This window comes from Hylobates moloch, unplaced genomic scaffold (genome assembly GCF_009828535.3).
Source record: "Hylobates moloch isolate HMO894 unplaced genomic scaffold, HMol_V3 SCAFFOLD_6, whole genome shotgun sequence".
Lineage (NCBI taxonomy): Eukaryota > Metazoa > Chordata > Mammalia > Primates > Hylobatidae > Hylobates > Hylobates moloch.
Window position 1 is genome coordinate 983,432 of NW_026652281.1, and position 23,946 is coordinate 1,007,377.

The 23,946-nt window shown below is 53.7% G+C and overlaps 1 protein-coding gene across 8 annotated transcripts in view; it reads right to left on the reverse strand.

The window, feature by feature from the left end:
• The window catches only part of ACSF3 (acyl-CoA synthetase family member 3), a 61,649-nt gene extending 42,162 nt beyond the window's left edge, over window positions 1-19,487 (reverse strand). For 6 of the 8 annotated variants that reach the window (XR_009213983.1, XR_009213982.1, XR_009213984.1 and 3 more), the window contains exons 1-4: window positions 19,366-19,487; window positions 11,791-12,495; window positions 10,339-10,494; window positions 930-1,084 (exon numbers count right to left, since the gene is read on the reverse strand). Coding sequence is in view for 5 of the 8 variants with exons in the window: in XM_032156182.2 (XP_032012073.1) it covers window positions 930-1,084; window positions 10,339-10,494; window positions 11,791-12,456 (977 nt within the window). In the remaining 3 variants the exon portion in view is untranslated. Of the gene's footprint in view, window positions 1-929; window positions 1,085-10,338; window positions 10,495-11,790; window positions 12,496-19,136; window positions 19,230-19,365 lie in introns of those variants that run through there. The other 2 variants (XM_032156183.2, XM_032156184.2) reach the window with 2 other exon arrangements.
• Between the last annotated feature and the right edge of the window lie 4,459 nt (window positions 19,488-23,946).

Below are 23,946 nucleotides of genomic sequence, written 5' to 3' on the forward strand. Positions count from 1 at the left end.
ATTACCCCACCCATGACTCTGCTGGGGGTGTGGGCTTGTGACGCGTGTGAACACTCACTGAGCCACACGTGTGCATTTCCAGTTAGTGAACCATACTTCAACAGCCACGAGGGAAAGCAACGTTCCCACGCCTGCAGGTTCATGGGAGAGTGCAGAGCAAACACGCCCATAAGTGGCCCAAAAGACCAGCTCATCCTGGGAGGGACGTGTTTATCTAGGGAGCTGGGAGGGAGGAGTGGGGCTCAGAGGAAAAGCAGCAGAACGTGCCCCAGGCAGGAGGCGTCACAGGGCTGCCCACGAAGGCAGAGAAACTGCATAGTAGAGGCAGGTGCCGTGGGACATGTAGGCAGACGAAGCAGGAGCAAGGGGGTCAGCTCACTGTCCTCACCCTTGTCCTTCAGACTCCATGACAGAGAGAGAGATGGACAGGAGAGAGAGCAGACAGATGGAGACAGAGAGATGGAGAGACAGAGACAGATGGAGAGGCAGGAGAGATACAGAAAGAGAAGACAGAGAGACAGACGGAAAGATAGATGAAGAGCGATGGAGAGGGAGAAGACAAAGACAGATGGAGAGTCTGACAAGAGAGACAGAGAAGACAGATAGATGGAGAGACGGAGAGATAGAGACAGATGGAGAGAGAGAGACAAAAAGAAAGAGAGAGAGATAGAGAGACAGAGAGTGACAGAGAGAGCGATACAGAATCCAGGCAGCTATTGACGTGGAAGAGATTATAGATATACACACAGAGGAGTAGAGAGAGAGACAGGTAGAGAGGTAGAGAGAGTGATGGGTAGAGAGAGAGGGAACATTGAAAGGAAATGGAAAGCACGGCTTCCCAGAACTTGGTAGAAGTGATTTATTAGAAATAAGTCATATCTGTTGATCTTAAGACTTTCTGAACGGGAAAGGGGGCTCTTTTCACTTACCTAATATTTTCTTTACAAACTGCACGCAAGAAATCCCGGGCGTGTGGCTGGGTAAAATGCCTGTCGTAGTACTCCATCAGCTTGGTGTATATTGTAGGCACTGCCATAAAGACGTTGATCCGCGGCGTTTCAGAACTTAAGAACTTTTCCCAGACCTACGAAGGAAAGGAAGCACTCGGTGGGAAGAGGAGTAGGCACAGAGGCCCGCGGCGGAGGCTCCTGGCTCCAGGCACAGCGTTCTCATGGTTCACATTCAAGAGTCTGCAGCGCCTCCCGTCTAAAATGGGTGCCTCAGACTCTGACCCCTTCCCACAGAAGCCATGTTGCGCGAGACAGCTGCCTCTGGCCTGTGAGGGGAAGAGCAATCGTGAATCGAGCTGGAAAAGGGCTTCGGTATCTGAGGCCTGGAGAGATGTGAGTGGTTAGGTTTTAAGTGTTTTAAGTTCCTCACTCATTAGCGGTTTCTCGCGTCGCCCATAAAGCTTCAGGAAGAGCTGGTGAGCCGCATTCCTTCCGTGGCCCTCTCTACCCGCAGTGTTCCACACGGAGCCCCAAACGGTGTGGCGGAGGGCGGAGGGCACGCTTCGTGCTGTGGGGTCAGCACCTAAGGGAGGCCCAGGACACACAGGACAGATCTTACCCACACGGCGTTGAAACTGGGGTCGGTGGATGCCGATGCCACAGTCCAGCCCCAGCCCATCTCATCTCCTCATTGGACTGCAGTGATGAGTGCCTCACCGCAGCTGCCTGGCAGAGAAAGGCAGGAATCTCCAGGGAAGAAATAATATCATCCTTTTAAAGACAAAGACTGGGAACCCTTCAAAGTTACAAAGCATGTAAGGACACAAAGATGTGACGTCTAATTGAAGGGAAGAAGTCTCAGGAAATCCAAACGTCAGAATCGCCAGACAAGGCCCTTCAAATAACTGCAATAAGCAGATTAAGGAATTTAGAAGAAAAGATGAACAACGTGGGGAAAATGGAGAATTGCAAAAAGAAGTGGAACTGCAAAAACTCATAAAACTGAAAAACACAAGATCTGAAATGAACTCTTTCAGTAGACCTAATAACAAACAAGACACAGCAGAAAAGAGGGAAAAAGTCAGACACAGTCAACGGGAGTGATCTAGGCTGACGCGCAGATGGGAAAGCAAAGACACAGGCGACCAGAGTGCGGGAGACGGCAGCACCGCGGAGCAACACCCACAACACTGCCACCGAGGGAGGGAGGGGGAACAGATAAGCAGGTAGAGAGAGGCCAGGCTCGCAGACGGGAACACTCCACGTTGTGAAGATGGCAGTTCTTCCCACCCTGAGCTCCAGCTTCAAAGCAATCTTCCCAAAATTCCAGCAAGCTTTATTTTGCAGAAATTGATACATTTATCCTACGTTTTACACGAAAAGGCAAAGGACCCAGAAGATCCAAAATATATTTCAAAAGGCAGATTAAAGGTGAGAACACACAGTTCCCAACTCCATAACTGATGTAAACCAGAAGTAATGAACACAGTGAGATGCTGTGTAAGATTAGACAAGACACCCACAGAACACAGTTGAGAGTCCAGAAATAAACCAATGCATAGATATCTGGTCAAGTGATTCTTGGCAAAGAAGCCAAGTCCCCAATAGGGGAAAGGACAAAAGGATAATCTTTCTCACAAATGGCACTGATACACTGAATATCTCCGTGCAGAAGGTGATTCCTAGACCCTACCTCACACCATATGCAGAATTAACCTAAAGTGGGTCAGAAACCTCCATGTATGAGCTAAAACTAGAAAACTTCTAAGAAAAAACAAAAGAGAGTATAGTATCTTCATGACATGACCTGTGGTTTGGCAAAGACTTCTCCGACAAGATACCAAAAGCACAATCTATAAAGTTTAAAAATTGATAAAATGAATTTATTTTAAAAATTTTTTTATAAAATGAATTTCATCAAAATTAATGTGTGCTTCAAAATACACATTAAGAAAATTAAAAGACAAGCTGCAGTTGGAGGAAATATTTGCAAACCATACATCTGAAAAGAGACTTGTATCCAGAATACACAGAGAACTCTTACAACCCAATAAGAAGACAAATAGCCCAATTTAAAAACGGTCAAAAGATTTCATTAGACAGTTCACCAAAGATTACATACGGATGCAAACGAGAACATAAAAAACAGCACTGGGTGCAGTGCTCACATCTGTAATCCCGGCACTCTGGGAGGCTGAGGCGGGAGGATCCCTTGAGCACAGGAGTGTGAGGCCAGCCTGGGCAACACAGGGAGGCTCTGTCTCTACAAAAATAATTTAAAAGGAAAAAAGTAAAAATAAACATAAAAAATGCTCAACATCTGGCCGGGTGCGGTGGCTCACGCCTATAATCACAGCACTTTTGGAGGCTGAGGCAGGCAGATTACTTGAGGTCAGGAGTTCAAGACCAGCCTGGCCAACACAGTGAAACCCCGTCTCTATAAAAATACAAAAAATTAGCTGGGCCTGGAGCTGTGCGCCTGTAATCCCAGCTGCTGAGATGGCTGAGGCAGGAGAAGCGCCTGAACCCAGGAGGCAGAGATTGCAGTGAGCCAAGACTGAGCCACTGCACTCCAGCCTGAGCGAGAGTGAGACTCCATCTCAAAAAAAAAAAAAAAAAAAAAGCTTAACATCAGGAGTCATTAGGGAAACGCAAATTGAAGCCTGTGACAAGTGTTGGCAGCACATAAAGAAATGAAAACTCTCATATGCTGCTGGTGAGAATGTACAGCAACACAGCCATTTTGGAAAACAGTTTGCCAGTTTCTTTTCTTTCTTTTTTTTTTTTTGAGACAGAGTCTTGCTCTGTTGCCCAGGCTGGAGCGCAGCGGTATGATCTTGGCTCACTGCAATCGCCGCCCCCTGGGTTCAAGCAATTCTCCTACCTCAGCCTCCCGAGTAGCTGGGATTACAGGTGTGAACCACGGTGCCCGGCTAATTTCGTATTTTTAGTACAGACAGAGTTTCACCATGTTGGTCAGGCTGGTCTCGAACTCCTGACCTCAAGTGATCCACCTGCCTCGGCCTCCCAAAGTGCTAGGATTTCAGGTGTGAGCCACCGTGCCCGGCCAGTTTGCCAGTTTCTTAAAACATTCAACAGAAAGTCACCATACAACCCATCAATTGTAACCCTCTGTGTCTATGTAAGATCAATGAAAGCATGTCTACAGAGATTTATATGTAAATGTTCACAGCAGCATTATTCATAATAGCCCCAAACTGAAACAGTCCAAATGCCCATCAGATAGTGAATGGATGAGGAAAATGTGGTATGTCCAGATGAACGGATGAGGAAAATGTGGTATATCCATATACAATGAAGTCCTATTCAGGAACAAGCTATTAATACACACAGTAGAACACGGATGAAACTCAGAACCATCCTGCAAGTGAAAGAAGCTGGAATAAAACACTGAGTGTGACACACCCCATTTGCACACGCTGCCATCTCAAATAAGGAAAGTCTAGAGGCAGAAAGCAGATTTGTGGTTACCAGGGGCTGGGAATGGGGGACATGGACACTGGTTTGAGGTAATGGCTACATAATTCATAATTTACAATAGTGAATTTTGTGGTGTGTGAACTGTATCTCCATAGAGCTGTTTTTGAAAAGGGAAGGTGCAATAAAAACATTTTCAGTGAAACAAAATTGAGGGATTTGTTGTCAGCAAAGCTGCACTACAAGGACTATCGAAAAGAAGTTCTCCAGGCTGAAGGGAAATGAGTTAGAGGGAAGCACGGTGCTTCCTGGAGAACCTCTGTAGGGACAAATGAAGGCACCAGAAGAGGAGATGTGTGGGTAATTTAACAAATTTAAGGTCTCCTGATATGGTTTGATAGTGTCCCCACCCAAATCTCAACTTGAATTGTATCTCCCAGAATTCCCACATATTGTGGGAGGTACCCAGGGGGAGGTAATTGAGTCATGGGGGCCGGTCTTTCCTGTGCTGTTCTCATGACAGTGAATAAGTCACACAAGATCTGATGCGTTTATCAAGGGTTTCCGCTTTTGCTTCTTCCTCATTTTCTCTTGCCGCCGGCCATGTAAGACGTGCCTTTTGCCTCCCGCCATGATTCTGAGGCCTCCCCAGCCATGTGGAACTGTGAGTCCAATTAAACCTCTTTTTCTTCGCAGTCTTGGATATGTCTTTATCAGCAGTGCACACACAGACTAATACAGTAAATTGGTACCAGCAGAATGGGGCTGGGGGCGTATGAAACATGCAGCCGCGTTTGGGACTGGGGTGCATGAAACATGCAGCCACGTTTGAGAACTCTTCCACAGTTTCTACTCAAATGAAACATACGTCTAGCCTGTGAGCCAGCACCAGGAGGTGCGGATCCAAGAGAAATGTCCACAGGGACATCAGTGTGAGAATGTTCATAGCAACCGTGACTTCTAATAGCCACAAACTGAAAACAATCCCAAGTCTTTCAAGAGCAGAATGGATAAGCGCACTGTGGCTTCTGCACACTAGGAAATACAACACAGCAACGTAAAAAGAACAAACTGCATTTGATGCAACACACGGATCAACTGTCAAACAGTACAGTGAACCAGAAACAAAAACGTGACACTGAGGCACAGAAAACGGAGCACGCATGTAGTAGGATGGTGCTGAGGCGGGGAGAGCACGCGTGTAGCAGGATGGTGCTGAGGCGGGGAGAGCATGCACGAAACGGGACAAGGTTGAGGGGCAGGGAGCAGGCGCGGAGGTGAAAGACACGAAGGATGGTCTTTCTTGGAATTCATCCAAATCTTCAGAGGGCACTGAGAGCCGAGCGCGACCTCCTTTCTCCAGCACATCCCAATGCGTTGCCACACTTCCAAGACCTGCAAGACCTGGAGGCCCCCTGAAGGGCGCCATAACATTTGACTAACTAGTAAGTGCTTCTGAGGCGGCAGGAGCAGGCCTGTTGCTCTAACCTGAGCTGCCACAGCACAGACCCTGCCAGATGGCAGTTCCCACGCAGGCTGCTCCGAGGAGCCACCCCCGGCCGCCCTGATTTGCTGCCCTGCCCTTCTGAGTCCATGCTGCAATCCTGAGGAAGTTGGCCAGGGCAGCGCTGTTGGAGACAAGCGACTGATCTGATCCTCTGGCTGTCTCGTCAGCGGCGACTTTGATCTCCAGAGGCTGTGGCTGCACATCCATCTTCCGGTGTCCTCATCCTGTCCCCCAACCCCATCTGTCACCTGAAGGCACTGACACCCACGGCCCTCTGTGCAGGATGACTTGAAGACACTGCGTCTAAGATCGTTCAGCACCACCGCAGGTGTCTGGTCACCCCACACTTGTATCCTACACATTCTTCAACACAATCTTAGACAAAACCCCAATGTTCAATAACGCTGACAGCTGGATTTTACACATAGAAATTCCTAAAGTTGCAAAACCCTGAAACTTGGAGTTTATGGAAAAGAGTTGCAATCTTTTGTAGCCACAGCATCAAATTTGTTTAAATATTAAGTTTTCAGCTGGGCATAGTGGCTTACGTCTGTAATCCCAGCACTTTGGGAGGCTGAGGCAGGTGGATCATGAGGTCAGGAGTTCTAGACCAGCCTGGCCAACATAGTGAAACCCCATCTCTACTAAAAATACAAAAAAGTAGCTGGCTGTGATGGCAGGTGCCTCTAGTCCCAGCTACTCAGGAGGCTGAGGCAGGAGAATCGCTTGAACCCAGGAGGCGGAGGCTGCAGTGAGCCGAGATTGAGCCATTGCACTCCAGCAAGGCTAACAGTGCGAGACTCCATCTCAAAAAAAAAAAAAAAAAAAAAAAATTAAGTTTTGACAGCATAGTTTAGAGAAAAATCCCAAGTAAGTGTCAAAAATGGTGAAGGTCTGAGGCTTTCCCATGTCCGTTAAAGGTCTGAGGTTTTCCTATGTCTGTGGAAGGTCTGAGACTTTCCGGTGTCCATTAATGAGCCAGTCTGCAGTGTCTGGAAGATGACAGCAGACCCCCAGGCAGAGACCGCAGGGCAGACACTCTTGGAGCAGAAATCCCTGGGCAGACGCCCTTGGGACACAGACCCCAAGGCAGAGACCCCCATGGCAGATGCCCCTGGGCAGAGACGCCGCAGCAGCAGCTCCCAAGCCACGTGCCTGCGGGCACTGGAAAGGGCCAGGTGGTGTCATTTATGCAGTGCTGGAGAATCAGCAAGATGAGAAAGCCCAGATCCTTGACAGCTGGCCTGCGCCAGCACCCGCACCCACCTGCCTCTCGCCCTGAGGGTAACACACTCTTTACTCGGGAGGACGGAACCAACCTGTCCTCAGCTCCCTGGGAGATGTTCTACCTCTGCCCCTGCCAGCTGCATCTCACCCTGGCACAGTCCATGACAGTGGCCGTTGCTGCCTCTGCCCAAGTGACCATGGCAGACCAGCCACCATCAGCACCCGGGCAGCCCCCAACAGAGGTTCAGGGCCAGGCTGCCAACGGACAGGGGCCGAGGTGAGGCAGGCTGAGGGGGCCCAGTCAGAGGCACAGAAACTGATACCCTGGACAGAGCTGACAGCCAAAGGAAAGGAGGGGCTCAGGGCGGAGAGGGAGCAGCCCCGTCAGAGGAGCCCCCAGAGACACAGCAAAGGCATCGAAGGTCCCTACATACCAGGCGCTGCACCACCCACAGAGTGCACTCACGGGGAACTCACTGCAGCAAAACCACTTTGACTCAGCAGACGTTCACCAAGGACAGCTGTGTCCATGCAGGGCGCACCCCAGAGAGAGCCACAAGGAGGGTGGGGTCACTGAGCCAGATCCCTACCAGGGGAGCCAGGAAGGCCTGGAGCAGAGCGCCAGGCAGATGTCTCCGGGATGGACCACGCAGATGAGGCAGCTGCAGTGTCTGCCGTGTTAACAGACCGCTGTGTCGCAGCTGGGGTCAGTGCTGAGATGTCCGTGAAAAATAAGGGCTGAAGCCTACAAGAATGTGGAATGTGTCAGGGAGATGGGGCCCTCAGGGAGGCTCTTCAGGAGGTGACCCTGGCGACGGGGCCCTCAGGGAGGCTCTTCAGGAGGTGACCCTGGCGACGGGGCCCTCAGGGAGGCTCTTCAGGAGGTGACTCTGGCGACGGGGCCCTCAGGGAGGCTCTGTGGCTACAGGCGTCCTGAAGAGCAGTGGAGGGAGCTGACGGCTAATGACCCAAGTGTGCTGGCAGCCACCTCTCTTTGGCACGGTAGTAACTGCTAGATTTTAAAGAGGTCTTTCTCTAAAGTGCAATGTTACCATCTGTGAAGAAACAGGCTCACTTGCTCTTAGAAAGCTGTTCTACATACTGGCTTCTCTTGTGAGACCTTCCCTCCAGCGGAGGCTAGAGAAGAGCCCCTTCTCTTTTCAAAGTTTGTGCCCACTGTGAGCCGGGCTCCACTCTTATTTTCTGGGGATGAGACTGAAGGTCAGAGAGGTGGAGGGCCAGATGAGCTGCCTTCTCTCCACCTCCAGCCACCGTGTGGGGTCGGACGCCCCGTGGTGAAGAAGATGGGCCTCAGCCGCAGCAGAAGCAGAGGGGAGGTGGGCGGAGCCTCTCAGCTGCAGCAGAAGCAGAGGGGAGGTGGGCGGGGCTGACTGCTTGCAGGGACCCCTTCCGGGAGAAACTCACACCTGACTAGGATTTGGGTCCTGAGCTCCCCGTCAGAGGCCTCAGAGCTCCACACGGCCTTCGATGGGGCCAGAAAGACTTCAGACAGGAAGAGTCCTGGCAAGAGCAGTGAGTGTGGGGCCGACCACTGGTGGCTGCTGTGCTCTGGGCTTTAGGGCTGTGCCTCTGTTGGCTGGGACGTCTGCCCCGCAGAACAATCCCGCACAGACTAGGAGCCCAGCCCCAGGCATCTGGCCTCAGAGATGGGCTCTTCTGTGCTGAGAATGATCATGATACGATCCAAATCCTAAGGGCTTTTCCCTACATCCACTTTTTAAACCTTTTTCCTGTGAATAAAAGGCGTATTCATTATATGGGCAGAGATTGGTAAACGTCCATGGCCTCACTGGAGGGCTCCGCTTTACCACACCTGTGACATGCGTGTCCATGGCCTCCCCGGAGGGCTCCGCTACACTGCACCTGTGACATACGCACACCTCGTCCTTCCTGTGGGCTCAAGGCCTGCCTCTCATGCCCTCCGCAGGGCTCTCGCTTGCAGTCAGCTAGAATACACACAGGGCCACAGCAACTCCTAAAAGCCACTGCCATCCCCAACTGACAGGCGAGGCCCGACGCTGTGCAGAGGGTCCCCACTCGAGCCCAGGTCCCTTCCCTCCAAAGCAGCATCCCTGATCTGCCCTGGAGACAGCCCTGCACAGGCAAGGCTGCGCGCAGCAACTCGGCGATGACTGCTCCCACCCCAGTGCTCTGTGTGGCCAGCACCGCGTCCTTCCCTCCCTGCCTGCTCCAAAGGAGACGCTATAGAGGAAGCCATGCAGAGAGGGGAGACAGAGACTCCACGGCAGCCCTCCAGCTGGGCCAATACTCCAAAGTAACCCCCTGCAGCAAGCAGCTCTCCATCTGGGCCAGTACTCTGGAGTAACCGAGGGCTGCCACAGTGGCCACATCATAGCTCAAGGGGTCACGCCCTGCGCTCTGGACCCTGCACCCCGAATGTGTCACCTCACGCAGTGGTGGGAACTGCAGGTGGGTGAAGCGAAGGACCTCAAGATGGGAGATTATCTTGGAATATCCGCGTAGGCTGTACAAAGGGAAGCCGAGGGAGCCCTGACTACGGAGAGAAGGCCATGCGCCTGCAGAAACAGAGCTGGACGTGAAGCAGCTGGAGCCAAGGACACAGGCGGCCTCTAGAGCTGCAAGAGGCAGGAACGGACTTTGCCCTGGAGCCTCCCGACGGAGCAGCCCCACCACACCCAGCATCAGCTCCGCAAGACTCGTCTCAGGATCCTGGCCTCCAGGCACGTAAGAACAAACTCGCATTATTTTAAACCAAGTGCGTGAGCATTCGCTGCAGCCGCAGGAGCTTGCAGGCAGCAGGGCCTGTACAGCCGCCTTCGCTCATCCAGTCTCACTATTCACGGTTTCAGTGACGCATGGCCCACTGCAGTCTCACAACAGATGAGCACAGTACTGGAAGGTATTTTGAAGAGAGAGCACTTTCACATAACTTGATTACAGTACATGGTTATAACTGTTCTGTTATTGTTAACCTCTTACTGTGCCTAAGTTATAAATTAAGCTTTATCATAGGTACGTATATATAGCAAAAAGCATCGTAGGTACAGGGTTCCATGCTACCCAGGGTCTCGGCATCGGCGCGCCCCCTGTGGATAGGGGTGACTGCACACCAGGGAAAGGTGCCTGGTCTGACGGCGGGGCCAAGAGCCCTGACCCCACCCAGCGAAAGGCGCCTGGTCTGAGGCGCGGCCGAGAGCCCTGAGCCCGACTCACCTGCTGAGCGCTGAACTCAGGCATCATCACACAGGTGGCTCCCACCCAGAGAGGACAGAGCAGCGCGTTGACCACACCATGGACGTGGTGCAGCGGGAGCACGTGGAGGATCACGTCGTCTTTGGTCCACGCCCACTTGTGGACCAGCCCGGTCACCTGCGGGGGATGACAGTGCAGCTGAGAGCGGCAGCAGGACTGTGGCAACAGCACACACAGACCTGGGGCTCAGGGACGGGAGCTCTGGGCCTCCCAGCTGAGGAAGGGGAAGGAGAAGGTCAGCTCTTTGTTGCTCCCCTCTAGCAGCCTCTCAAGATGACGACAAAACCACAGCAGATCTGCTGGGTCACTCACTTACCCTGGGGACAGAGGACAGCGCCACACACAGCCGGGGACTTTAGGGAATTTAGAAGGTGGGGGAGTGGCTCTGCAGATACCAGGCCGACAGAGCTCCGTCCCAGCATCGCCATTCCCAGCTCCGCCCCTGCCCAAGCCTGGGACTCAGGGACCCAGAGCCATTCAGGCTGGAATTGACTCCCAGCCCAACCACTGGCTCAGCTAACAGCACTGCCCACACAGAGCTCTGTCAATTCGTGAATTATCGTCACCTGCCCAGCCGGGACAGAACCCAGGCCAGGCTCCAGAGCACATCCTCAGCTCTTACTGAGAAGCAGCGTGAGGCACGGCCCACTGAATCCTCTGTCCAATCTCACGGAGGACACTGCCTGCTGCCTGCACAGGCTCCAGAGAGAAGCACATGTGAGTGTCACTCCCCTGAACAAGGACAGAGGAGTCCGGAGCCCGTGCCTCCCGACAGGCGCGCTGCTTCCAGGAGTGACGGCGCAGGCCACCCAGGGCGCAGCCTGCTGCGTGCCCATGGCGCCTCATCAGCCCACGACTCCGTGGGGTCCACTTCCTGCCTTCCCCTTTGTGGCTTTTGGTTTTCATTTTTACTTTATTGCTTCAACTGCATAGGAGACGTTATGACACTATACAAATGACAGGTAAGTGATGTGGTTGGAGAGTTCTGTGAAGATGTGACTGAGGTCACAGGACACACAAAAAACGAGTAAGATGTGGGTGTATGTGGGGTCCTGACTACACATCCTAACACGTGGCTGGCCTCTGAAAAGCCCCTCAGCATCACAGGCAGTGAGTGGTCCCTTCTGCCTCATGCAGCATGGTCCTGGCAGGGTCACTCGGCGGCCCCTCAATCCCTCTACACCTGAAGGCTTCGCCCCTGCCTGAGCCTTTGTGCTCGGCCACTCCTGGAGCCGTCCTGCCAGCGGCCACACCCTGCGGGCCTGCATCCGTGTATCTCACACGGGTCTGCAGGATGGTGACAACTGTGAACGACTCCACAGAAAAGCGAATGAAAAGATGTGCTTCTGGCCCAGAGCCCACCCAGAGTGCTAAGCCGTAACCGAAGCCATCACGGCACGGGGCGGCACTCACCACAGCCCTGATGTTTTGGTGCGTGCTCAGCACGCCCTTGGGCCTCCCCGTGGTCCCACTGGTGTAGATGATCATGGCGCCCTTGTCCTTCCACCCCTGCTCTGGGACTGGGACCTCTGCTGGCTCCTGTACTGCTCCAGTATAGATGGCTGGTGTGAGCGGCAGCAGCGGGACCCCCAGCTTCCTGACCACTGGGCTCAGGAGCTCCAGGTACTCCTGGCTGGCGAGGACCACAGAGCTCTGGGAGTCGCAGATGACATACTCCAGCTGGGCCGCGGGGTGCTTCCTGTAGAGGGGGACTGCCACACCGCCGCTCATCCACGAGGCCCACTGGGCCACGACGTAGGAGGCGTCGTTAGCGCACAGGAAGGAGACCCTCTCTTCCCGGAGGTCCCCGCCGACACACCCGCGGAGCCTGCAGATCTCCTGGGACAGGCGAAGGCTGCGGGAATAAAGCTCCCTGTATGTGTGGCGGCTGTGCTGGTCAACCACGGCGATTCTGTCCCCAAAGGTCAGGGCACGGGTGAACACCGGGGCACTCCTGTCTGAGCGGGCCACCGGGGCTGTGTGCAGAAGACCACTTCCTCTGTGTCTCGCAGGAGCCAGCCGGCAGGAGGCCAAGGCACAGCCCAGGCGCGGGAAGGTGAGCATCACATGGGGCAGCATCGCACTGACAGGCGTTCCCAGGAGCCTCCTGGGGCCGACCTGGACAAAGGCAAGGCACAGAACGTGAGTGCCCAACTGTCCCACCCGAACGTGGCCAAGACAGGATTTAAAACACCTCCCCAGTACCCTGCCAGGTACGCCTGCTGCACCTTCAGTCATGAGGCAGCGCACCAGACAGGCCGCCTCAGCCTTCCTCACCCACACTGCTGGAACGTTCCGTACGCACCCAGCATCTCAGCTTTCTATTTCGCTTCATGGGTTTAAGGATTCCCAAATCACACAAAATTCTAAACAGTGAAATAAACTAGGTAAAACCAAGGAGAAGCATATAAAATTCAACACACTTAAGGTACTCTGAATAATGGGTTTTAGAATCCTGAGCCTGGAAAACCACCCGTGAGGGGAAGTGTGGAGAAGAGCTTAGCACAGCCCCTGCTCACAACAGGCATGGCCTGGAGACCCCGCCCCTGAGGCAGACACAGCGCTGCCTCTCTCAGACCCTTCCCACGCAGGTATGTAGTGGAAATGTGGTGAGGTGCCAAGGTTCGTTTTTTTCTTTTTTGTTTTTTGTTTTTCTTGAGACAGGGTCTTGCTGTGTCGCCCAGGCTGGAGTGTGGTGATGCAATCATGGCTCACTGAAGCCTCGACTTCCTGGGCTCATGCCATCCTGCGGCCTCAGCCTCCCTAGTAGCTGGGCCCACAGGCAGGTGATACCATACCCAGTTTTTTTTTTTTTTTTTTTTTTTGGTAGAGACAAGGTCTCACTATGTTGCCCAGGCTGGTCCAAAGTCCTGGGGTTATGGCAGGTGTAAGCTATGCTTTTTTCCTTCTTTTCTTTTCTTTCTCTCTCTCCTCTCTCTCACCTTTTTTTCCTTTCTCTCTCTTTACTATCTATCTGAGATGAAGTCTCACCCGCTCTGTCTGTCTGTCTGTCTGTCTGTCTATCTATCTATCTATCTATCTATCTATCTATCTATCTATCTATCTATCTATCTAGGATGTGGTCTTGGTCTGTCACCCAGGCTGGAGTACAATAGCGTGATATGGGCTCACTGCAACCTCCGCCTCCTGGGTTCAAGTGATTCTCCTGCCTCCCAGCCTCCTGAATAGCTGGGATTATAGGTGTGCACCACCACGCCTGGCTAATTTTTGTATTGTTAGTAGAGACGAGGGGTTCACTATGCTGACCAGACTGGTCTCCAACTCCTGACCTCCAGTGATCCACTCACCTCGGCCTCCCAAAGTGTTGAAATTACAGGTGTGAGCCACTGCGCCAAGCCAAGCTTTAAATCAGGCAATTCACAGGGCTAGAGAACATGTTTTACGCTGAACTATAATTCTCTCCTTTCCCCCCAAAAACTTAACTACTAAATAACAAATAAATCAGCAGGAAGCGAGGGCTCCCTGGGAGGGGCCGTGCGGGCCCGCCGTCCACTGGAATTCTTCATTCAGAGAAAGGAGCCCGAGAACAACCCAGGGTGCCTCCGCCTGTGGGCCCAAAGCTCGTGACGCGTGAGGGCTGGTCCAATTCTGCAACATGCATTCTGCGGCCAGAGGACACTGGCCACGGGACACCGCCCCAGGATGCGGACACAGGCCGGGGCAGAGCCCCCGCATTACAGAGCGAGAAGATGGGGCGGCACTTTCCACCAGGCTCCTGCATCCCTGGCCCTTTATAATCGAAGCTTTGCTCGACTCACGAGCGCACGGGACAATCTGCTTTCTCAGGCTCTTTACGACAGCAGAAGTGACCATGTTTCCTTCCCAGCGCTGAAGTGGCCTGCTGGAGTAAACAACAGTCACTTGCTCTGGTTTCAAGCCCCCAACTTTACAGCTCCTTCAGGCACTGTGCTGTCCCTACTTCAGCGTCTGAAGTAAGAATAGGCTGGTCTGCCTCCCTTCCTGGGGGAAGCACCCTCTGGGCTCTGCTGCCACTGGGCACTCAGTGGCCCTCGGTCTGACAGCATCCCAGGCCTGTGGCCAAAGAGTAGTCAAGTTCTCCGTTTGGTTTTCAGGGACTTCGAACGAGTATTATTTTGACAATGATGCTACCATCTAATACACACATATTAGGTCAGGTTTCATCTCAGCATTTTGCCTCAACCACACTCTGTTCAGTAAACAAACAAGGCAACCACTTGTTCACACACAGAAAAGTGAAGAAGGCCAAGTTCAAACTCGCCCAGCTCCCGAGCCAGAGACAGAAGGTAAGGGGAAGTTCGCAGTTCACAAGAGCAGCAGGCACAGCTGCTTCAGCAGGTGGAGGGGCACGAGAAGGTGAAGGCACCGCAAATGCTCATCCTCCCGGGACAGGCACCAGGCCTGGCGCTGGAACCCGGAAGGCCGGTGAGGACACCTGTCAACGGGCATCTGTGCTGAGGTCGCAGGCTGTGTGTCTAACGCTTCCCACAGGCACAGCACTCAACACTCAATGGGGGAAGGGAAGCATGTTCATTTACAAGCTAAAGACAACATTATAAAATAAAGCTGTGAGCCTTGTCTCCCGAAAACGGGCAGCAGTGACCCCATGACCCTGTCGAGTCTCCTCCCGCACACCATGCCCCCCTCGGTGGGATCTGTGCCCACATTCAGCAGGTTCTCTCTCTCCAGTACATCTCTTTCATTAACTTGCAAGGGGAAAGCTACTGTGTTATTTTCTGCGGTTTGTACTAAACAGTTTTGTTTTCTGCTCTTAGTTTGAAACCATCACAACACTTCATAGCTATCTAACGAAACAAACTTCATGACAATAAAGAGTGTCAGAGCCAAAGTATGTTTTGTGCTTGAGACCCTCAACTACTGGCCTTGGTTTTTGCTTGTTTGATTTGGGTGTCTGGTTTCCCCGCTAGCCTGGGGCTCTTTTGTTTTTTTTTTTTTTTTTGAGACCGGAGTCTCGCTCTGTCGCCCAGGCTCGAGCACAGTGGCGCCATCTCCGCTCACTGCAAGCTCCGCCTCCCAGGTAGCCTGGGGCTCTTCATGAAGTCCCCCATCCCAGCCAGCAGGGGGATCTCCTGCCTCTGGCCCAGGCAGGAGGAAAACGAGCCATGCAGGGCCCTGAACCTCAGCACAGCTCCGCGGGCTGCTTGGACGTCCTGTGTGAGTCTTCTCTGAATTCAACCAAACGGTCAGCCCTGCAGGCCACATCATCTCCTGTCATGAGGCACCCATGTTCTGCCCTCCACAGCTGTTCAGAGGCAGGGCCATGGCTGGTCCGCCTACACACCTGGACTCTGCTACCACAGAGAAACCCAGAGAACGGCAAGAAAACAACTGGGCTTGACCAGACACAAGACATCAGATCAGCACGTGGGCTGTGCCAGCTTCAGAAAGCAGCAAACCAGGGCGGCCCCACCACGCTTCCTTCCTCACTTCCAACCAATCCTGCACTGCTTTACAGGTGTGAGGGCACAGAAACAAGGAGAATCCACACACAGAAAACCAACTGGGCACTGGGTGCTCTGGGTTATGGCCCCCAGGCCAGACTTCCACTGCTGAGAGCCACAGGGAGTGTCTGGGGTGTGTGGAGCAGGGGACGGTGCTTTCTGGGGTGGTAAGGAGCGGAGCACTAGGGCGGCTGGCAACACTCACTCAATATAGAAGGTGCCTGTCATTGTGTGTAGCTGTTTCTCAATATGACAGAAGCACATGAAAGGGGGATGACGGCTTTCCTCTAACTAAAGCTGCTGCGCAGAAAAGGTTTCTGCAGACCACAAAGAACCGAGTTCTGACAAAGCGAGTTCAAGCTCGTGCTGTGAACACGCTAACCACACGCTGAGCACACACAGCACACACTACCAGAGTACAGTGCCCCTTTTGGCATTTCTACAAATTCCTGGGTCACCCCGCAGGGCGAAGCCACGGAAGAGTAAGAGTGGATTCTCCACAAAACCCAGAGCTCAGCAGAGCTGGTGATGCTGACATGCACAGCTGGGCTGGGCAAACTCAAAGTGCAGGCTGAGAAGAAACTGCTGTTCTCCTGGGCGGAATCCAGAGCGCTGCCTGTGGGTGGGCACTCCTGCCACCAACCCCTGGGAGGTGACAGACGTGAATGGCCCCGTGTGAGATGGTCCCAGCTCCCAGAGAGCCCACGTGCTATGAGGAGAGGCCACGGGCAGGAGGGACGGAGGGGGGCCTGGTGGGGAGGCTTCCTATGGAGAGTGAGAAGGGCCTGACCCAGCCAGCGTCGGCCGGGGGAAAGGAGGAGTCCTGGCACCTACGGCTGTGTTCACTCGGGGTGTCTAGGGCACAGATGCCGGGAAGTGACATTGCTGGGTCATCTTTAATTTTGAGAAATACAGACAAACTCCCCTCCAAAGAGGTGCTGATTTATTCTCCCACCAAGCATGTGGAAAACGGAACCAGCCCCGTCAAACCAGCTTTTAAGTCCCTCAGGCTTGAGACCATGAAGCACCCAGTCATCAGTTCTTTTCAGCATAGAGGTCGAATCCTCACAGTCATCGGATCAGAGCCCTGCCTCGAACAAGCAGACAGAGTCTACTCAGGCAGATGGCTGTGCGAGGTCTTCCTGCACACCTCCCGGTCCAGAGGCACCCCCGCTCCCTCAGAGAGAACCCCACCTTTCAACCACTGGGACCCCTTCTACCGTGGGGCTCCCCATCACCACCAGGAGCACAGTGTGGAGGGACACTGCCCACCAGACAAATGCAGTTCAGTCAGGGGCTTCCACCCTCATCAGCCAGCCTCATACCCCTGCTATGCGGGACCCTGATAACCCGACGTCAGTGGCGTCGCCACGTGGCTGGGAAAGGACTCTAGTCAGAAGCTGAGAAAGGTGCCTGAGCCAGGACAGCCTCCTTGGTGAAGGCGTGCTGGAAACACTGAACCAATGAACACAGCGGCTCTCCAGCCCTCGGGGAGGGAGGCAGGACCTCTCGGTGTTCTAGCCATCAGGTTCTCAGATCAGACCACTAAGGCACTGGGGCTTCTCGGGAACACACATGCAGCGCCAGTGGGATGCATCTTTTCCGTCTTAACCAGAGTGCTGGTTAACGGCAGAGTTTAGAGTCGCCACAGGCTTCGACTTGAATGGCCGCTGCCTTTGTCCTCATTTCCTCACTGGCCTAGCCCTTCACTTCCCACCGCTAAGATGGCACAGTAACAAGACCTGCCTCACAGGCTTCACATGAGAGTGTAGGAATGGCCTGGCACAGGCCAGGCAGAAGACAAATGGCCGTGCCGTGCTCAGCAGGGTGCTCCCCATGGAGCCTCGTCACAAAAATTACTAGATCAGAATGACACTGGCATTCAAACGAAGGGGCTGGTTTCAACATGAATAAAATGACACCTGACCTGTTCACCACCACACGTGACCCCCCCAGACCTTGTGTTTGAAGTGGATGCCGGCACTTCCTCCTGTTGGCTGCCCTGATGAGGGTGTGGGGCAGGAGGGTTGTGCTTGGCCTGCGGGGCAGGATGCGTTTCAGTATCACGCCTGTGGTTTGGGGGGTTGTTTTCAAAATTACATTTTTAAGTAACAGACATTCACATTGCATTCATGAGCAGTACGTTCAAATAAAAAAAACCAAAAGGGAAAAATACGCTTGAAATCCATATCCATTTTAAGAAGAAAAATACTATTTTAAAAATGCCATCTGGAAAGGTGACACTTACAACTATCCCAAGCCCACAGTTTAATCCACCATTTCTGTCTGCTTTGAGGAGATGGTTCAGAGCCAAAGGAGGAAGAGCAAGGGAAGCCTCATCTTATGTCCCCCAACACCTGCGGAGAGAACACCAGCCTGGGCCGGGCTTCACGCTACGAAGATCCCAGGGTCCCCAGGGTCCACCGGTAGTAACACCTGTGCTCCCGGGTCCACCATGTGAACCCCCTCCTCAGCAAGGTCCCAGCCTTGGGCCCTAACACGAATGTCTGTCCTCCCAGGCTGGGAAAGCAACAACCATGCCCCAGACACAATTCGTGTTCCTATCTCTAAACGTGTTCCCTTTCTGGCAAATTCCTAATCATTCTTCCAAGCCCAGTTCAAATATCACGTCTTCTTTTTCAGTTTTATTATCGAGACAGTGTCTTGCTCTGCCGCCCAGGCTGGAGTGCAATGGTGCTGTCATAGCTCACTGCAGCCTCCGACTCCTGGGCTCAAGAGAGCCTCGTGCCTCAGCCTCCCGAGTAACTGGAACTGCAGGTGTGCACCACCACACCCGGCCAATTTTTACATTTTTTGTAGAGACAGGGGTCTCACCATGTTGCCCAGGCTGGTCTTGAACTCCTGGCCACAAGTGATCCTGCTGCCTCTGCTGCCCAAAGTGCTGGGATTACAGGCGTGAGCCACTGCACCTGGCCCGCCTGGTGGAATTCAGACTCAGGACGGCAACATCAACTCCTGACTGCACCGGGCCTCACCCCTTTAAACCTTCCCTCTCTCCAGGGAATGGGCTGCCTGCGGTGCCTTCCAAATACTTCACGGCCGCCCGTCGCCATTGCTTGCTCACAGATCTACCTGCCCTCAGGAGCTCGGCCGGCTGTGAACCTGGGCCCCACGCGCCCAGCAAGGTGCACGCAGCCAACAACTTAAACGGGGAGTACTTCAAGGGTGACTTCTGAGGCCCAGTAAAAAATGGAAGTGAATTTATTCCAAACACAACCAAACACGATTCACTCTGAGGATGCCTGAACACGGACCCCGCCGGCTCGACGGTCTCACCGGGCCTCTTGTCAGCACAGCTTCTCTCCCCGCTCCCCACCGGACACGAGAGGCTCGGCGGCCCGGGAAGGCCGACGCCCGGCCCCAGGCGGCTCGCGGGGAAGCTACCGCGCCACGGGCCATGGCTGAAGCCCAGCTGCGGCCCAGGGTCGGGCGCCGGAGCCCGCGCCCCCGAGAGCTCTGCGCCCGGCCGACCCCGCCGCGGTCCCGTGGGCCCCGCCGCCCGCACCTACGAGACGGCCGCGGCCGCGGGGCAGGATCTGCCTCGCCACAACTCTCCCTCGTCCTCCGCCACGCGCGCGCCGGGGTCGGGCCGGGTCCCGCAGGGTTGTGAGTCGGGACGCAACTGCTTCCGGCGTCCAACACCTTCCCCGGCGCGGCGCGTCCGTCGCCCAAGCGCGTCCCCCTGGCGCGGCGCCGTGGCGGCGGGTTCCGGGCGCGGGTGTTCCCCTGTCCCGCCTGTCCCTTCGTGGCGGGGTCGGGGCCGCGGGCGTCTCGTGAGCCGTGGCCGAGGCAGGCGCCGTGGTCTCCGCTAGCCCAGGGCTGCCCGGATCAGAACGGCGCGCGGGACCGCTCCGAACGCCGATTGCTTGAGCCTCGCACCGTCCTCCCAAAAGGGGCTCCCTGGGCTTTGCGGCTGGGGGTCTGCACGCTGAGCTCCTGGGTGATTTTATTATTATTATTATTATTGTTGTTACTTCTTCTTATTATTATTATTATTTTGAGATGGAGTCTCGCTCTGTCGCCCAGGCTAGTGTGCAGTGGTGTGATCTCGGCTCACCGCAACCTCCGCCTCCCGGATTCAAGTGATTCTCCTGCCTCAACCTCCTAAGTAGCTGGGACTACAGGCGCCAGCCATCATGCCTGTCTAATTTTTGTATTTCTTGGGTGATTTTAAACGGACCGCATTTGAGAATCTCTCCTCGAAGGGACTGAGGAACCAGGATACCAATATGAAGCTAGACTGTTGGATGGACAGTGGCGGAAAACATTTAAAGCCAAACACAAAGTCCAGTTGGCTGAAATGTGAGGGGTTTTCCCCTAAAATAAATACTAATAACACAAAGACATGTACTGGCAAACAGTAGTACAAATTACCTTTAGAACCGTCCGGGTGTGATGGCTCACGCCTGTAATCCCAGCACTTTAGGAGGCCGAGGTAGGCAGATCACGAGGTCAGGAATTCAAGACCAGCCTGACCAACATGGTGAAACCCTGTCTCTCCTAAAAATACAAAAATTAGCCGGGCGTGGTCGCGGGTTCCTGTAATCCCAGTTACTCGGGAGGCTGAGGCAGGAGAATCTCTTGAGCCTGGGAGGTGGAGATTACAGTGAGCTGAAATTGCGCCACTGCACTCCAGCCTGGGCAACAGAGTGAGACTGTCTCAAAACAAAAAAAAATTATCTGCAGAACCTTGCACACTGTTCTTTTGTAAGTATATTATTTTCTATGCCCATCTTCCTCTCTTGTGATGATTGCTGGGGCAGCAGTTGTGTCCTTGGAAAGCTCAGGAAAGGGCACTTCAGGAGCCCGAGGATGGTTTTCCCGGGAGGAAGGAGCTGGATCTGGGGGAAGTTTGTAACACAGAGCGTGGGAGAACAAACCCAAACTTCTACTGCCTCTGGTTGCCACCCTGCTAGGTATCATACAGAAAAAGCAAGTCCAACCCTCTGCCCCTGGGACAGGCTTGATCTGGTGTCAGAATTCTGTCTGCTTCCAGGACTCAGCAGGCTGAATGGTGTCTCCAACGAGGGCAGTAGGAAGAGTAAGGAGGGCGTCTAACATTGCGCCCCAGAACGTGTGTGCGCAAACTTCTGTCCCTGGGAAGTTGAAGAGCTCAGGCCGGGTCACCCACCTAGAGACAGGACTTGGGACAGGGTGACAGCTCCCGTCGTCTGTGGCCATGGCTCTGTGAGGGTGGCAGTGGGGGGAGGGTGCAGTCTCCAAGAAACGGCCCAGTCATCCTATGAGCAGGGGTCCCATCTGTGCCTCAGCTCTGTTCAGCATCGTAGTGGCAGGTGGGAAGCAGGAGCAGTCAGGGATTAGCAGACATTGCAGGACAGCCTCTAGTGGGAGAGACGTAGGCTTATGAACCAACCAGCAGAACAACTGCAGGCAACCACATTGTGCAGAGTGAAGAGACCCCCAAACCACCCCCTGTTAGAACAACTGCAGGCAGCCAGGCTGTGCAGAGTGAAGAGACCCCCAAAACCACCCCCTGTTAATACCCTCAGGGAAAGCGACAGCCCCCATGAGTCCAGAGTGAGATGCCCCGAGAAAGAGCATTCCAGTAACATAAAGGGGGGCCGGAGGGGTCAGAATACAACAGCCTGAGTAAAAACACTAAGGGAAGGGCTAAAGGACGTCTCCTAGAAACAGAACAAAGACCAAGAGATGAAAAACAGGAGAGGAAAGATAAAAAAGTCAGTGGGCTCAGGCAGGCATCCCATATGCTAAATATGGTAGTTTCAGGAAGGGAGGGCAGAGAAAACAGAGAGAAGTCAGCTGTCAGGTAAACTCATGGACATTAGCAGTCGAAGGGCCACAGAGCATCCAGCACGGGGAGTGAAAGTGTCCGCACCAACCAGGCAGACGACGTCAATGTAATTTAGAACATGGGGACAGGGAGGGTCCTAGGTGCCCACCTGGCATCTCACTGGGACACCCAAGAGACATCAGACCCCGATGTGGCCCCAGAGGAGCTCAGGTCTCCTCCACAGCAGCGCCCCCACCCTCCCACTTTGCATCTCACCCTCGATCCTGGGGTTCAGTCTGTGGCTCCCTCCTTCCTTCCCCCTCCACATTAAATCCTACTGGTTTCTCCTGCAAATTCTCTCAGAGACTGTCCCACCAGCTCTGCTGTGACCAGCCAGACCAGGAAAGCCTTGTTTCCTAAAGAATTCCTCACTGGATTCATGAAGAACCCAACAGTGGCTGGAGTAGCCGCATTAAAACCTGAGTGGGATCCTGCTCAGAACCCACAGGGGGTCCTGCCCAAGCCCTGCTGTGGGGCCCAGGCCCCCGAGCCCCACCCTCCTCCTGTCCGGCCTTGTTTCCTGTGACTCCCGGGCGTCCTGGCCTGGCAGGCAGGGGCAGGCCACCAACGGGAAGACGGTGGACAGAGTGTCCTGTGTGTTTACCATGTTGAGAGGAGACTTGAACAATGCAAGCAAAGTTTAGGGATAGATGATCAATACATAGAAAACTAATCAAGAAAAATAAGGCAGAGATGAAACGCTGGGAACACAGGAAGATGTGTTTCCCAGCAAAGGCCACGTCATCATGTTGCTGTAGGAGGCTCCGATGTCCGTGGCATTTACTAAACCACGATGATGTCAACATCTACAGTGTAACCATCAGCATGCAAAACTGCCGCTCGTTGAACCGAGTTTATCACAGACGACGGGAGGGACGCGGCGTGGAAAGTGTGCCTTGTGGCCCGGGCAGGCCTGGCAGGAGGCCACAGGAACCTCCAGGGGGTAAACACCAAGAGAATCAGAACAAAGGTGCACCTCTGGTGAGCAGGAAGGGGAGGGTAGTTCTTTAACCTGTGTGGACATATAACTGATAAGTATAAAAGTTAAACTACACTATGAAATAGTTTTTAAAGGAGGAAGAGGAAACACTCCAGGTGACCACGTGAACTCAGCTCCTTTCAGCTGGATTCTTGCCCCTGTTCCCTAAACAAAACAAGAGGATTCTGGGAAGTCGCCTTTCAGCAGGTGCATGTCATGGAGAGGAACAAGATGACTCTTCATGGGCCAAGCCTTATCATCGTGCCACCAGCTGCTACTGTCTAATACCAGACACGGAGCACCTCCACGGCCTCTCCTGGCCTCCTGCCTTTCAGGAGACTCGCTGGCAGGAGTATCTGTGCAGGTGCAAATGTGCCCTCAGGCACGTTCCCAACACGGGGGTGCAGGTGGGAGGAGAAGTACGTGTCATGTGGTGATAAGCACAAGAGCACTGCAGGAGCACACAGCCAGGACTTCAGACAAGAGTGCCAGGGCCCCTCTCTGCGGTGCATGGAGCTGGGCACTGAGGGCAGTGGTGGTGACTCTCAGGCAAAGGATTGCATTATGCTGTTTTACCAATGAGGAAACTGAGGCTCGGAGAAGTGATGTCACACGTCTATGCTTACGTATCTAGAAAGCGGCCGAGCTGGGATTTGAACCCAGAATTTGGCATCCTTTACCCACGCCCCTGCCCCCAGACATGCCTCTCTTTGCATCGCTGTGAGATTCAATGAACAAATGACACCTCCCTCTGCTGAAAAACCAAACTTTTCTGCCTGCAACAGCAGACCAACTCCTTCATAAAGAACAAATGATCTGCAAAGGCTGTTACAATACCCCTCCCTCGGGAGAAAAGGCTGTTACAATACCCTCCCTCGGGAGAAAAGGCTGTTACGATACCCCTCCCTCGGGAGAAAAGGCTGTTACAGTACCCCTCCCTCGGGAGAAAAGGCTGTTACGGTACCCCTCCCTCGGGGTACCCCTCCCTCGGGAGAAAAGGCTGTTACGGTACCCCTCCCTCGAGAGAAAAGGCTGTTACAATATCCCTCCCTCGGGAGAAAAGGCTGTTACAGTACTCTACCATACATTATCTGTGTGAGGCCAGATTTTCTTCATATAGCCCAATCAAAACAACATATCACAGTAGGCTGGATACAGAGGCACACAGGTTCCCCTCTGGCCCACGCAGCCAAGTGTTACAGTGACAGCGAACACATAAAATCATGCCCTAGTTTCCAGAGTTGTTTTGTTTTGGAATTTATAGATATCTTCATAAAAGATGTTGCTGGCTGGGT